This window comes from Orycteropus afer, unplaced genomic scaffold (assembly GCF_000298275.1).
Source record: "Orycteropus afer afer isolate SDZICR_OR568_19922 unplaced genomic scaffold, OryAfe1.0 scaffold00144, whole genome shotgun sequence".
NCBI lineage: Eukaryota > Metazoa > Chordata > Mammalia > Tubulidentata > Orycteropodidae > Orycteropus > Orycteropus afer.
This window is the reverse complement of record NW_006921731.1, coordinates 1959950-1974552: the sequence shown is the minus strand read 5'-3', so window position 1 is coordinate 1974552 and position 14603 is coordinate 1959950. Positions and strand designations below refer to the sequence as shown.

General features: G+C 50.0%; 1 protein-coding gene across 1 annotated transcript in view; it reads left to right on the top strand.

Moving 5' to 3' along the window:
- Window positions 1-14139, top strand: part of MTMR14 (myotubularin related protein 14) — a 49053-nt gene extending 34914 nt beyond the window's left edge. The window contains exons 14-19 of the mRNA XM_007945835.2: window positions 1200-1270; window positions 2051-2109; window positions 2244-2382; window positions 3094-3273; window positions 10264-10419; window positions 13956-14139. Of these exons, the coding sequence (XP_007944026.1) occupies window positions 1200-1270; window positions 2051-2109; window positions 2244-2382; window positions 3094-3273; window positions 10264-10419; window positions 13956-14139 (789 nt within the window). The remainder of the gene's footprint in view (window positions 1-1199; window positions 1271-2050; window positions 2110-2243; window positions 2383-3093; window positions 3274-10263; window positions 10420-13955) is intronic.
- The last annotated feature ends 464 nt before the right edge of the window (window positions 14140-14603 follow it).

Below are 14603 nucleotides of genomic sequence, written 5' to 3'. Positions count from 1 at the left end.
TGCATTGTAAATTTTGGTCAATGACATGAGATAATGTATATGTGAACTGCTGTATGAAAAGTGAATTTACTCTGTAAATCTTCACCCAAATCCTAATAAAAAAAAAAAAAGCGCAGGCCCTGTGCTGCCCTCAGAGATCTGGACAGGGCATGGAGCTGAGCCAAGCTGGTCTGGGTCCAGTCTGCACATAAGCCAGAGGGTCTGTGAACTGGGATGGTTGGTCTTCAGGGTAGGGGCTTGATCTCTTACTCTCACCAGCCCCTCACACACAGATGCTTTAAAGCAATGTTATTAAACTAAAAAAAAACAGGCCTGTTAGAGAAACCCTGCCTGCTTTTTCCCCTTGCCTGACCTTTGGGGTTTAGTATTGTCATATTAAAGACTAAAAAGTACAGCAGACATACCTATTTTATGTAACACAACATTTTGATACTGATCTGACTTGGGGGTTCTGGTTTTTGAGGCAGTCTTCTGGGGGCTCTGTAGGAAACCATGTAGGTATTGCTCTGAGGAAGGGGGGTTCTAGACCCCATATATCAGGTCACTTGGGGAGTTTAAAACCCAAAGAGATGGAAGTCCTGTGTGTACTGGATGGAGACCCCCTGGACTGGGGTGAAGAGGGGATTTGCTGCTGGAGGCAGGCCTGCAGCCAGCAGCCAGGAGGGTACTCTCTTCCTTTTGAGCTGCCTCAGCCTTCAGACCTGAACTTCTCAGCTCCTGAGCAGTGCAGCCTCTGGGCCAAGCATGGTTGCCTCTGGCCCTGGTTCTGATCCTCCATTTCTGGGCTACCCCTCAAAATTTGATCCCTTTCCTTTCCTGTTAGCCTGTCTCCTTGGGGTTCTTAGAAGGAAAGTGAGGGCAGACACTCTTGTTTCCTCTATCCTTTTTTACAGCATGAGAACATGTGTGTTGAGTTTGAAGGTAGGGTTTGAAAAATGGCAGACTTAACCTCTTGCATTCCCAGGAAGGAAACGCCATCCCTTCCTTCCTTGCACTTCCAGGCCCTAAAGCCTCTCCACACCCAGACCATTTCTAGACAAGAAGATCCAGCCAGGGTCCCCAGAGAAGGCTATCTTGCAAGCATCACGTTAGAGAATGGCAACCAGAGTGGCTGCTGCCCCTACCCAAGCATCCTGCCACCATGAATCTCCCTGGAGAAGGCTATCTTCTCATTTTATGCTTTTTGACCTCTCTTTCAGATTTTCTTCTTCTGCTTCAATTTTTTGAAGCATATCACCTCCGAGGAGTTCTGTGCTCTGAAGATGCATAGGTAAGGGGAGGCCTGCTGTACTGTGGGCAGGACTGTTTTCACAGCAGGCAGGCCTTATCACCATCTCCATGCTCTGTCTGGTTACCTTTGTGCCTGGTAGGCTGGCATTCACTTCCCTGACTGTTGCCTGAGGCCAGTGTGGGGGGCCCCTGGGGAGGGCCATGAGGTGAGAGCAGCTCTTCTGTAGGAGAGGCCGTGCTGGGGTCAGTTTGGAGCCATATTAGCTGAAGGCTTAGCACCAGACGAGTGGTCTCTGGAGACTGGGAGAGCCAGGTGGGGTACTACAGAGAAAAGCCAGCCAAAGGACAGGAAGTTCCCAACTCTCATGCTCTAAGCCACTTCCTCTAAGCCCCTGTGGAAGAGCTGGTCTCAGACCTGCCCTTGGGTTACCACAGAAAGCATGTCTGTACCACTGTGCAGCCTACCATGGTAGAACAGAAGTACTTCCAGCCTGGGAAACAGGTCCTGGCTGGTAGTTGCTATACAGCCCCTCCAGGAGAGTTGGTGTCTTGCCAGCCTAATGCAAGCTCTCAGACTTGTGCTTTCAGGGCCAAGCTGATAGGAGACATGCTTTGCTCAGAACTCTGCACCCATGTGTTGATCAGAACCAGGCAGTGAGGCCCAGAAGTGGACCTAGCGTTTTATAAAACTCTTTAGGTGGGACTGTTTCCATGAGCTGTCAATCATTTGAAGCTTCTTTTCTAGTGGGGAGTTAGGAGGTAGGAACAGAGGAGACCCTTGCTGGATGTGGAATTCACTGCTCTGGGTGTCTGCTTACAGGAGGAAGAGTTTGCTAGCCCGGGATGCAGGCTTCACCTTGGAAGATATCTACATGCTGAGTGAGTCCTGTGTCCCAGCAGACCACATAGGAACTGTTCTAGAAGCTCTTCTTTCCAGCTGTATGGTATGGAAGAGGTTGGGACCAGCAGTGGGAAGAGACAGTGAGCTGACCAATGGCACTGGCTTCTTTCAGGGCGGAGGGACCGTGGCAGCACCACTAGCCTTGGCAGTGACTTCTCCCTGGTCATGGAGAGTTCCCCAGGAGCAGCTGGGAGCTTCACCTATGAGGCTGTGGAGCTAATCCCAGCGGGAGCACAGACTCAGGCAGCTTGGTGAGGAGCCACTCTTGTTCACAGCTGTGACCAGGACACCAGCTCTGGGGAGCAGGGCAGGAGCTCTGGAAGTAAAGGGGATCCAACAGCAGGCCTGAAAGCACAGCTCTGTGCCCCTGCTGTCTCTGTTGGGCCTCTGAGGCTAGCCATCTGGTTGGGGAGAAGCACTATCCGTGCTGGCCCAGAAGCCTAAAGGGCTAGGGGCTCCCTGTGGCATGGAGGAAGAACCTACAGGGCTTGGCCAGGCACTCAGGCAGGCTGGTATGAAAGGAACTTCCTGAGGGGGCACCTGTGTTTCATCTGCCTGGGAGGTGGGAAGCCAGTTTAGAGAAAAGATGGGAGAAAGCCAGAAGGAGAGGGAAACATGATGATTGGGAATCGGGAACTTGTTTCAGGGTCATCTCCTTTGAGAATCTGATTAGAACTAAACACCTTCTCTCTAGACAAGACACCTTAAGATTTTACATAACATTTGAGTGGGTTCCTGAGAGGTAAGTTAAGAATCTCCAGACTCTGAAACCAGCAGGCCAGCATTACTTGGACACCAGTCCTGCCATGAAGACCCAGTCCTTGCTGCCAGGGTCCAGGGCCCAGGCCATGCTGAGTGTATGCCCACTCCCATATGGCCCCTTTACAATGGAAGGAAAAAGGCTGGACCCTGAGCATTGGCAGGTGACTTGCAGCCTGACAGCCCCCTTCTCCCTGCTGCAGGAGGAAGAGTCACTCGTCCTCTCCACAGAGTATGCTCTGGAGCCGGCCACAGCCCTCAGAAGACCGCTTGCCTTCCTACCAGGGGCTGGTGGAAGCCAAATCCTCCAGCTCCTCATCCTCAAACCATTCTGACAACTTTTTCAGGATGGGTAGCAGTCCCCTGGAGGTCCCCAAACCCAGGTGAGGCAGTCCAGTGGCCCCCCCGCTCATGGGGATAGCTAGGCCTCCCCTCCTAATGAAGCTGGAGGCAGGTGTTCAGCGCCTTTGCTGGAGTTTTAGGATCCAGTGTCTTGGTGTGCAGCCTGGTGGGCAGGATAGCTAGGAGGCCAGAGGAGAGTGACAAGCTTAGCTGGCCATCCCATTGTTGGGAGGATGAGATGATGTGTTGGCATAGAGCAAGGGCTAGTTTATAGAGTGGTTTGAGACTCTTCTTTCCTAGGGCCAGGCAGATGGGGAGTCCTGAAGATGCACTGGTGTGATGTGATGGGAGGGACCCAGCAGGCCTCTACCTGTCACCTTTGGCAGGCCTCATCCCCCTCTGGACTTCACATTCTGATTGAAAAGGCTGGATCTAGATGTTCCGAGTCCCTCCTGGTTTTCACATTCCATGTCTGAGTTGCTGGGGGCAGTGAGGAGAGCTGGGGAGCTGGTTAGATGTATGTGGCTGGGCAAACCTTGGGATATTGAACAGTTGGAGAGGAAGCACTCAGCTAGGATAGATGTACTAGAAGCATGGCTAGATGTACTGCAGGAATGGCATTTTCTGGATGAGATGAAAGCTGAGCACTGGGCTAGTAGCTTGGGATTAAGGGATGGTCTGGCCTGGTGCTTGGAGAAAACATTTTAGCTGCCCTGCACTTTTTCCATTTTATACTCCTAGGAGAATCCTGTGAATTTCTTTGTTTTCTAGAGTCTTGAGGATGTCTCTCCAGAAGAGAACAAATCAATAATGGAACATAAGAGATCCTTAATAAATTCTAGGGAGAAAGGAACATTTAATAAAAGAGCATAAACTTTGGAGTCCATCCCAGATTCAAGCCCAGCTCTACCATGTAATGATCATGTAACTTTGGGACTCAGTTTCCTTTTTGGTAACAGTCTTATCAGCCTGTCAAGGAAAGACCTTTTGAAACTTCTGCAACCTTCCTCCTATCACCATCCTCTTTCTCTGTGTGACCCTGTGGCAAATTCAGGCAATGACAGGTGATGGGAACCTCCCCAAACAGGCAGAGCAGATAAACTGTGAGGCGAGGAAGGACTCCTGACTACTGTCCAAGAGATCTGTATGCTTACATCTGAGCATATAGATCTGAGCCCTATAATTCAGAACAGAGTGTAACTCAGGATGTACCTGCAAGTGCTACATCTGTTAAACGAGACCATGGACCCTCTGGGTCCATAGGAGGTTTGGGAGATGTGTCTGAGCAGAGGGATGGTGCAAGGCAGACAAACCCACGTGTCCTGTGCTTGTTCCCACCCTCCAAATGGGGCTGACGTACGTGCCCACCACCATGCTACAGGATATTTATGTTTCTGGGCTGAGCTCCTGCTCCTCCTCCTGCCTTCTTTTCTCCTGCGGAGCTGGGCTGAACAACTGGGCAGAAACCAAAAGATTCCTCCTAATTATGAACTGCCCAAACAGGTCCTGACCCTGTCTGAACTGCCCAAACTGCTGGGCTCCCAAGCCAAGGCAGTACCTCACCACCCTTCCCCAGGCCCCTAGCTTTTTATCATCCCTTTCTTCTGCCTGCCAAAACATCCTACTCTACTCCCTTGAGATAGTTTCAGGGTAGGAGAGAGAGAGGCCTGCCCTTACCCACTTCCCTCAGCCTCACCAGTGTTTCTCTCCCTGCAGTGGCTGGTTCAGACTCTTGGAGGCTGATCCAGGATGCCCCTCCCCCAACCAGGTCCCCTCAAGAGGCTTAAGAGGGTTGGGAGTGTCCTGTCTTTGCAGCCATGTCTGCTGGGGTCTGGCCACACCTAGGATAACTGGACCCAAAGGGGCACGTGGGGTGCATGGCATCTGTGAGCTTCAGGTGGGCTGTGTGAGATGTTCAATAGTTCTGCCACTCTCTTCTGGAAATGTCCCTTTGGAGCCTGGCAGGCTGGCAACAAGGTTCTCCTGGATTAGATGCCAGTTTGCAGTAGGTTTTGAAAGACTGTACAGATTTGGAGCATTCTAATTATGTATTTCCATTAACATTAAAATTAATTTAGTCTCTTTTATGTTGAAGTGCCTGAGGGATCCTGTCATTAGCTTCCCTGCCTCTTAGGTAATAATAGCCAATCAGCTCTTAAATGCAGTAGGAGAAACTATGTAGAAAGAAACCCCTTAGTAAAAGCTATTTGTGACAGCCAAAATTCTTATGTGAACCATCTAGGTTTTATATGCTCCAAATTCCATGAGCATCTCTCTTTTAAGGCAGATCTAACCTGTGAAAGACATTGGTAAAACTTTGTTCTCAGTAGCAGGTGTGGCTGGGTTGGGAAGAAAGTTCTGTAGGGTGCTTGTCCAGCCTCAACCCTATGCTTTACTCATTGGGTAGACTGGTGGGTTTTTGCATTTTTAACTGCCACTGCAACAGCTTCTGATTGAGCTGCATTTTTGGACTATTGTTAAATCTCTCATTGGTCACAAGGCTGAGTCTGAGAAAGGGCAGGTTAGTGCTCTGGCTAACATGCCTCTCCAAGCCCTGGTGGTACATGGCCTCAATCTCTGCTCTGGAGTCAGATGTCTATTGGGGTAGGGCAGTTGTTAGCACAGCATTGTCTATACCTGAGGAAGGATGGTGCCACCACTGAGCTCAGCAAGAAGGCAAGCTGCATGCACGGCAGATGAACATGTGGCTGTGTGGCTGAGGGACGCCCTGCAGCCTGGTTAAATCACTTAAGTAGCAATATAGCAACTATCCTCTGCTACCCAATTAGCTGTTCCCTCCCCCATCCACCACCAGCTAACTTCCCTAGCAATGAGCTATGTCCCAGGCTGTCTTTAATGAGGCAGACTTTGCCCTGCCTCACAGAAACCAAACTGCTTTCTGCAACACATGGCACTCTTGTCTCTCGTTTGATGCATTCTTGCATGGGTGCACCACTCCACACCAGGAACGAGCAGTGAGAAGTCTAAAGGCATTGCTAGCTCCAAACCTAGAAGAGAAAACTTGGGTCCCCAGTAAGCTTCTCAGACTGCTGCAGGAATCCCACAGGTCCCTGCTCTGTGACACTTCTCTTCTCTCACTCCCATCCCTGCCACTCCCTATGGATGTTTAAAGGCTAGGCTGCAGGAAAAGATGTTTCTTTTCAAAGGTGTTACGAAATCCTGTCTTATCTCAGAAGTCAGTTGCTCTGTGAGTGAACTGAGAGACTCTTCCCTTGGGCCCAGTTCTTGGAGGTATCTACTTGGGCAGAGACTGTACGACCACCTGGCAGCATCAGAGGGAGGCCTTGACAGGTTCCTGGCCTTGACAGTTCCTGGGGGGAAAGTTTGGATTAGGTGACATCCCACCCCTTAACACAGCAACCCCTCCTTGGGTTTCCAAGGCAATGTCACTACGGAAGTAGATTGCCCAATCTTCCTTCCAAGAAGTGGCTGGTGAATTTGAACCGCCAGCCTTCTGGTTAGTAGTCAAATGCCTTAGGCACTACGCCACCAGAGTTCCCAATATCTAAGGTTCTAGGTCTTGGCTGGGAGTAATTTTCTTTGTGGCCTCGGATGAGTGACTTTGTTTTTGGGTTTCCATTTTCTCCTTTATGTAATCAGGGGCTTAGACTGGCAGTCCCAAGGTCCTTCCTAGCTGTGTACCTTTAAGCCTTCTGTGTCAGTTCAGATGCTTTCAGATGGAAATAACAGATTTAAACAGTAAAGGAAAACTGTTGGTTCATATGGAAAAGTCTGGTAGAAAGGGGGCTTTCAGGCACAGCCTGACCAAGGCTCCAGCTCCATTTTTTTGTGATTCTTTTTCTTTGCCTCTTCCTTTATATCAGCTTTGTTCTCTGACCATCTTCTCTAATACTAGCAAAATTACCAGCAGCAGCTCCTGGGATATGCTGCTTCCTTCTACACATCGAGGGGGTCATATGGGGGTTTCTGATTTCTAACTGTACATCAGAAGCACTGAGTTTTACTGTAGTTGGAGGTTATGTGCCATCCCTGAACCAATTCCTGAGACCCCACTCCCACCTCTTAAGAGAAAAGAAAATCAGTGTATTATGGGGTTCCTACCTGGGCTCTAGTCATGCCTGGGCCTGAATCCCAGCTTTGCCACTATGAGCTGTGTGACTTGGAAAGTCACTTCCCATCTCTGAGCTCTGTTTTCTCATCCTGTTTTTAAAGTTGGAATAATGACGTAGGATGTAATAAGTTTGAGTTTAATTGAGATAATGGAGCAAAGTACCTGACACATAGTAAACATTTTCCACATGTGATCAGTAAGCTTTAACTGTGGCTCAGGACCTGTCCTCATCAGGCACATATCTGTGGGCCGTGTCTAGCTCTGGGCAGTTGGGTAAAAGGCCAAGCTTGGTACCCTACCCCAGACCCATTTCTCATTGTATGGGTTGGGCCAGATCTCATATGGATAGTCTTGCACCCCCTCCACCTTGTTCCAGGTTGGCCTGTGACAGGGCATCTAACAGGAGTTAGAGTTGCTTTTTGTCTTGGGGTTGTGAAGTGGGGCTGTATCTGTCTAAAGAAGGACATTTTGCTGAGATGCCCCCTCTTGGGCAGTGGTACAGGCCCTTCCGGTACCCAGATACTTGGACAGCTGACCACCAATTGACTCTGCACTCTGAACTAAGGCCAGGCCAGTTCTCCAGTTTGAGAACTATTCATGTGTTCTTTCCAGTCCTGTAGGTAGAGGATCAGAGATGGTAAAGCACAGACCTCTATTTGCTGCTCTCTTTACACTTGCATGAGAAGGCAGGGAAGGAGAGTTTGAGGTTTTAGAAGGTAGGGGAGCTACCTGTGTGCTCTGGAAGACTTGGAGGTTTTCCTCTCTTCTTTCAGTACACAGGTGCAGGTCCGTCCTTGTGGCAGCCCCTCTTCTTTTGTTGTCCCCTGCAGCCAGGTAATCTAGACTGGCATTTATGAGTACATCTTAGCTTATCACAGCCCCTGTTCTTGAACCCAGGAGGAGAACAGAGCTGTGTTTTGCAAACCTGTTCTTTGACAAAAACCTCTAATAGGATTTCTTGGAGCAAAAAAATACAGAGTCTGCAGAGATGGCTGCACCCTGAAAGATGGCTTTACATCCTTCTGGGAATGAGTACCCTGCTACTTTTTGTGTTATGCTTTCTGACATACAGCTATCCCCTGGCTGCTCCAAGTGCACTTCTGCCTGTTGGTGCTGCCTGCTAGGTACTGGAGGAAACAAAAGGAAGTAACCAATCTAGGGGACCAGGAATCCTTAAGGGAGCCTATCTATAACCACATTCCATTTGTCTGCCTTTTTCCCATTGGAGTGGGGTTGAGGCATAGAAACTTCCCCTTATTCCTGGCTTCAGAAGGCTTCATCCTACCCTGCCTCCTCTGGTCAACATCTCTTCCATTCCCTCAGCACTTAGTTCTTAGTAATTGTTTTCCCACAAACTGCTAAACCTAGAAAAGAAAGTCTGCCATCAGGCTGGAACAGTAACAGGCTTTGTGGAGCCAAGCTGTACCTCAAAGAAGGCTTATGCTGACTGAAGTCCCCACATGACCTGGAGGAAGTGGAGGGCAGTCTCCAGACATGTGGCCTGTGGCCTGCCCTCATCTAGTACGCTGCCACCTGAGCCCTGCCATTTTCCTCTCTCTAGAAACAAGTCCTGCTTTGTCAGCACTTGGGGCTTCCATCAGGTAACGGAGCACATCTTGTCCTCATCCCAGGTGCTGCCGCTACACACCTAGCATTGAGCAGAAATAATGGATGTGGGAAGTCTGTATGTTGCAGGGGTTCTGACTCATGGCAACTTTATCATAGAAAACCATGTGTTTTCTCTGGTCTCAAGGTGGTTTCTTTCAGGACAAATCTGCAATGCTGGGTCTGTCAAACTTGGATTTGAAAGTCTGTCCTTTCAATCACTGGCTGTGGAACTGCTGGCATTTCCTCATCTTGAAGGTGGGGCTGGCTAGGAACTGTCAGAGTTGCACTCAAGCGGCAGTTGCTTGAGATAAGGATGACCTGGTGACCCTGTAGGGCTGTCACCTCAAACTAGAAGCCCTTGACCCCAGCCAGTTGGGTGGGTCGGGGTCACACTATTTTTCTCTGCCCCATCACCATCACTGTTTTGCATTTTCTCCAGGTCCCTACAAAAGTACCTTCTGTCATTCATAAAGGCTGACGCATCAAAGATGATGCACCCTGGGGACTGGGTTAGTGGTGAAATGGCCTTGTTTGATGTCTCTCCATCCCTCCATGGGCTGGGCTACTGCCTAGAGACAGAAAAGGCTCAGGAGGAGGAGTTGGCTGTGCATGGGGAAGAGGTGGCACAGTAGATGCCCAGCACAACTCTTTCCTCTCCCTCCCTTCTGCAAACCTTCTGAAAAGGTCTGATGAAGCTGTCAGGTTGGCTGCCTGATTCATCCCTTCCCTCTGGGCATAGCCCAGTGAGTTGGTTGGGTTGATGTTTGTGAATACAAACTATGGCTCTGGGAAGGGCAGCTGCAGAGGAAGGAGGGCCTCAGGGCTCCCATCACCCTTCTCTTCAATCTAGGTCACCACCATCTACAGTCTGTTGGTGGCCCAGGGTTCTGTACTACCCACCCTGCAGCTCTATATGCCAAGAGTGTGAGGTGGTTTTGCCTCCTTGGTTCCAGCCTCCACTCCCTTCCTTTTGATGCTGTTGACTGGACTTGCTGTATCTGTCACCAGGGCAGGCATGCCCTGACCCCCATGCTTTGGTTGCTGGCTCACTTCTTGTCACCAAGTTTTGGTCTTGCTCTTTTGCTCCCAGAAGTCTTTGCATGAAGCATTGTCCTTCACTTAAGCCTGCCTTATGGTCTGCTCTTCTTTCTCAATCTATCTAGCTTTTTTTTCCCCCACTTTTGGAGATAGTGGTGGAATTTGCAGATTCTTCATCAACACAACCTTGTGGCTGTGGCCCAGGGCAACTCTAGCCTCCTGTCCCCTCCAGGGCCCTGTCAGGCATGTGACTTACTGTGCATCATCTCCCTCTCTCTCCTCTCTGCCCCAGATCAGTGGACCATTCCCTGCCCGGATCCTCTCTCTCCACAGACTTTGGCAGCTGGCAGATGGTAACGGGCTGTGGCAGTATTCAGGAACGGGCTGTCCTGCACACAGACTCCTCTCTCCCTTTCAGCTTCCCGGATGAGCTCCCTAACAGTTGTCTGTAAGTGTCTTGCTTGAGAAGGCAGGATGCTCCCCTGCCCCTTTCAAAAGCCCGTGAGCAGGATAAACTCCAGAAACTACTGCCATGAGATAATCTTTAAACCTTAAGCCAAAAACATCCCCTAAGTTTTAAAACTAAACAGTAGTTTAGCTTAACTAGTAAGAATGTCTGTCTTGAGCATTTTACTCCTTTAAGATCTATCATATAGGATCAGATTGACAACTAGAAAGATTAAATAGGAACTTTGCGGGGGTTGGGGCACAGTGAGTTTAAGTTTAATGGGGAAGAACAACTCAGGAGAGTGGGAATGGTTGTACAACTCAAGCATAATTAATGTCACTGATTTGTACATGTAGAAACTGTTGGATTGGTATGTGTTCTGCTATGTATAGTCTCAACAAGAAAAATAAATTATGAAAAATTAAGCTAGTTAGGAAATGAAGCAGGGGCTGGCCCCAGGGAGCTGACCTTGGGGTGCTTGTGTCTCCTGACATGTCAGCTTAGTAACCCTTGCTGTCCCAGATCCCTGAGGTATGAAGGAGGCCTTGTGGGTTACTCAGAAAGTACATGGAGGAGGGAAGGGTTTGCTCACCCTAGCCTCTAAACCCCATCCATGAATGTCTGGGGGTGGTTCCCTAAGGAAAAACTGGCTGGACTGTAACTATAGATGATTCTATTTCTGTCCAAAGCATTGCTTGACATGAGAATCCTTTGAATGCAGAACAGTGGGATAGTAGTGAAGGTATGGTAGAGGCAGAAAGGAGCTGGGCTCACCTGAGCACTGTGCTCTTCTGAGCAGGACCAAGAGTTTCCCCATTGTGTCCTCCCTATTTTGTCTTCTGCTTTTGCCTCTGGGCAGGAAAGACAACTGGATGGACATACCAGACCCCAAACCTAGAAAATCCTCTAGCTCTCCAAGGCTTTAATACTGGACTTTCAGCTCTTACAGCATATCTGCCAGCATGGCTGCCTCTGTGGAAGCCACCTGCTCCCTGCCCACTCTGCCCCCCACGGATGTCAGGCAGGGAGAGTCTCCAGCAGCCTGGGGAGCAGGGCCTGCTCCTCAGATGAGCTGCAAGGGCCCCACAGCAACCCTTCCCTTTGCCTCCACACCATGGGCTGGATGAATTTCAGATGCTGAGGATTCATTACCTCACGTCCACCAAAGCATAAGGAATTCGGAAGGAAAACGGCCCCTGGAGCTGGGTGAAGGCAGGCAGGGCCAGGCACTGGACAGGATGGGGTTGGCAAGCCCTGACCCTGCAGCCAGAGAGTAGCTGAAGGGCTGCAGAGTCCACTAGTGCTTGGAACAGCCTCTTCAGTAGCCACACCTCTCAGCTAGAAACAAGATCTCTATCTTCAATTTTTGAAGCCCTGAAAAAAAAAAAATCACTGTCTGCACCTTTTTGCAGGACGCTTCGATGACCAAAACTGGCCTCAGAGCCATTTCTAGAGGAAGCACAAACTTTTCTTCCTCTGCTCCTGCTTGAGAGCACCCCTCACCTGGCATTAGTCACTGAAATAGACAATTCTAACACCCAAGAACAGAACATTTAGGGCTTAGGCAGCTCTCGGAGTTGCTAGCCCACCCTCTGGCTTCTAGGTGATTCCCAGAGGAGGGCTAGATCCTGTGTGGCCTCCCAAGACTGGGGGGAGGGAGAGGGTGAGGTCAGGGGCAAGTCCTGGCAAGATTACACAGTATACAGGTTCAGTGCTTGGGCTTTGTTATCAGAGAGACTTAGTCCACATCCTAGCTCCTCTGTTTACCTGCTATGTCTTGGGATATCAGCCTTGACTTCTCTGAGCCTATTTGCTCATCTCTTGAGAAGAATGGCACCATAGTGGTTCTAGTCCCTGTCTGCCCGTTCCCCACCCTTGAGGATGTGGATCCTCAGTTGGTTCATGTATCCTCTCTGGAGTTTGGTTTTCTTGTCTCTAAATGGGGGTGGTCTCTTCCCTGCTGCCTCCCAGGAAATGGAGGGTAGAGAGAATACACAGGTATGTACCTTGGGGTATTCCCCTGTGAATACAAAGCACTAACCTCAGTTTCTCCCATTTATGCTATAAGCAGAAGCTGAGAAGGACACATGGCCTCTGGCCTTTGTGAAACCTAATTAGTAAAGTAGACCTTGGGCCATGAATCTCCCCCAGACTTCAGAAGAGACCTTAGGGTTGCTCGTGGTGTTACTGGAATCAGTATCAACTCCCTTTTCTTAGTGCTGCTCCCAAAGCTAATTGACTTTCCTTTGCCCCAGCACTGCTGCTGCTATTTCTCTCTCTCAGACATACGTACACATCACTCCCACCAATCAATTTTCCCTAGGGTCCTGTCTAGCCTCAACACTGAGGCCTGGTCTGTCCTCCCAGACTTAACCCAGAGCTCCCATTTAGCTTCAAGCTCAAGGATGCAAGTCCTGTTTGGTTTGGGAATTAGGTACATAACTGTTACCTCTGACAAATCCCTAGGGAGGGATTGCTCAGGGATTAGTTTCTTAGGAGAAAATGTGGAGTGAAGTTGGTGGTCAGGGCTAGTCTTAGTGCCTGGGGTTGATAGGATGTGAGGGTTTGTCTCCTGTAATCTGTGGCCCCTGGAGAGAGTTCTCCAGGAGACAGGGAACCATGTGAGTACTGACCTTTTCTCTGACTCCATGTCTATCCCAGCCCTGTGCTGCACATCTCTTGAGTCCAGAGATGGGGTGTGGCTCATACTTTGGATGTCTTCTGATAGTCTTCAAGACATCAAACAGCCTCCAGTACAAGTCATGCTTTGATAGGCCTGGGTTTGCATGTGCTTGTTCCTCTTCTTGGCTTATAGTTCCAGGCCAAGCAGAGAAGAGGGGCTTCTTCTTGTCCTCTTAGTACCTGTGGAGGCCACGGGAGAAAAAGGAGACAGTAGAATCAGAATAGGCATCCTGATGGAAAAGCTGACCCTCTTCCAGCTGCTTGCCTGAGGACACCCAGTGACTGAGGGGCAGCTAGAGCCACAGGGGTTTCCAGGGATGGACCCTGCCTGGCTTGTGGGTTCTTCCAGGGGACTGCCAACAGCTGCCTTCAAGGATGCTCCAGGTTCCAGTCCCAAGAAGGTTGAAGCTTGTCATCAGCCAAGGCCTGATTTCTCATCTTGGGGGTCCCTCACTGTTAAAGGGTCCCCCACTTGCTATTAGGTGTGAGACTCCAGCCTCAGCTTGTTCTCACTGAGAATGGAGGCAGCAGATTTGGGTAGACTCCTCCCTCTCATCTTAACCCCTTACCCCAGCCCCAGTCATCACAGACAAGTTATTTTCCCAACAGAGTGTCAGATCAGTACCCAACAGAAGTTGCTGCTTCCAAGTGAGAACAGAGTTGAGAGTAATGGGGTAACAGGACCAAATATTTGGGGCCTGGACCCTAAGGGTAGTATGGCCAAAAGATTACTACTGGCCTTGTGGAAGCCAGGAGAGAGGTAGTGTGGTGTGAGGGCTGCTCCCCTGACGATGAGGGTGCTGAGTCCTGTCAGAGGGTGGTAACCCATTCATTCTCTTCCTTCTTCCCCACAGGCTGGCAGCCTTGAGTGATCGGGAGACCCGGCTGCAGGAGGTGCGCTCAGCCTTCTTGGCCACATACAGCAGCACAGTGGGGCTTCGGGCTGCCACCCCCAGTCCTTCTGGTGCCATTGGGGGCCTGCTGGAACAGTTTGCCCGTGGTGTTGGACTCCGGGGCACCAGCAGCAGCGCCTTGTGAACCAGCCAGCCCATGACAATTTCCTGCTCCCTTCCCAGCTGAGCCATGAGTGGAATCAAAGCCATGCCCAGCGAAGGGAGATTGCAAAGGGGGAAAAAATCTCCTCACTCCCTTCTCCTGCCATCATCCACATGGTAGCCTCAAATCCACAGCAGGGCCAAAGACAGGGTCCTCCAACCCCTAGCCTCCTGACTGGTGACAGCCATCCCCTCTAGTCACTGCCTCTCACCCACCCCAGTCTTTGCTGGGATCCTCCAACTCTCAGAACTGTATGGGGTTTCCTGAGGCCTTGTGGAGGCCATGAGTTCACAGAAGACACCACCCATCTGACCTCACTGTTGTTTCCTGGGGAGGAGGGTCACCTGCACTGAGAATAAGGCGGTTTGACACAGATCACAAAATAAAATAAGTCTTTCTGAACAGTCACTCTCTTGTACCTTTATTTGGTTGCTGTCTTTATGCGG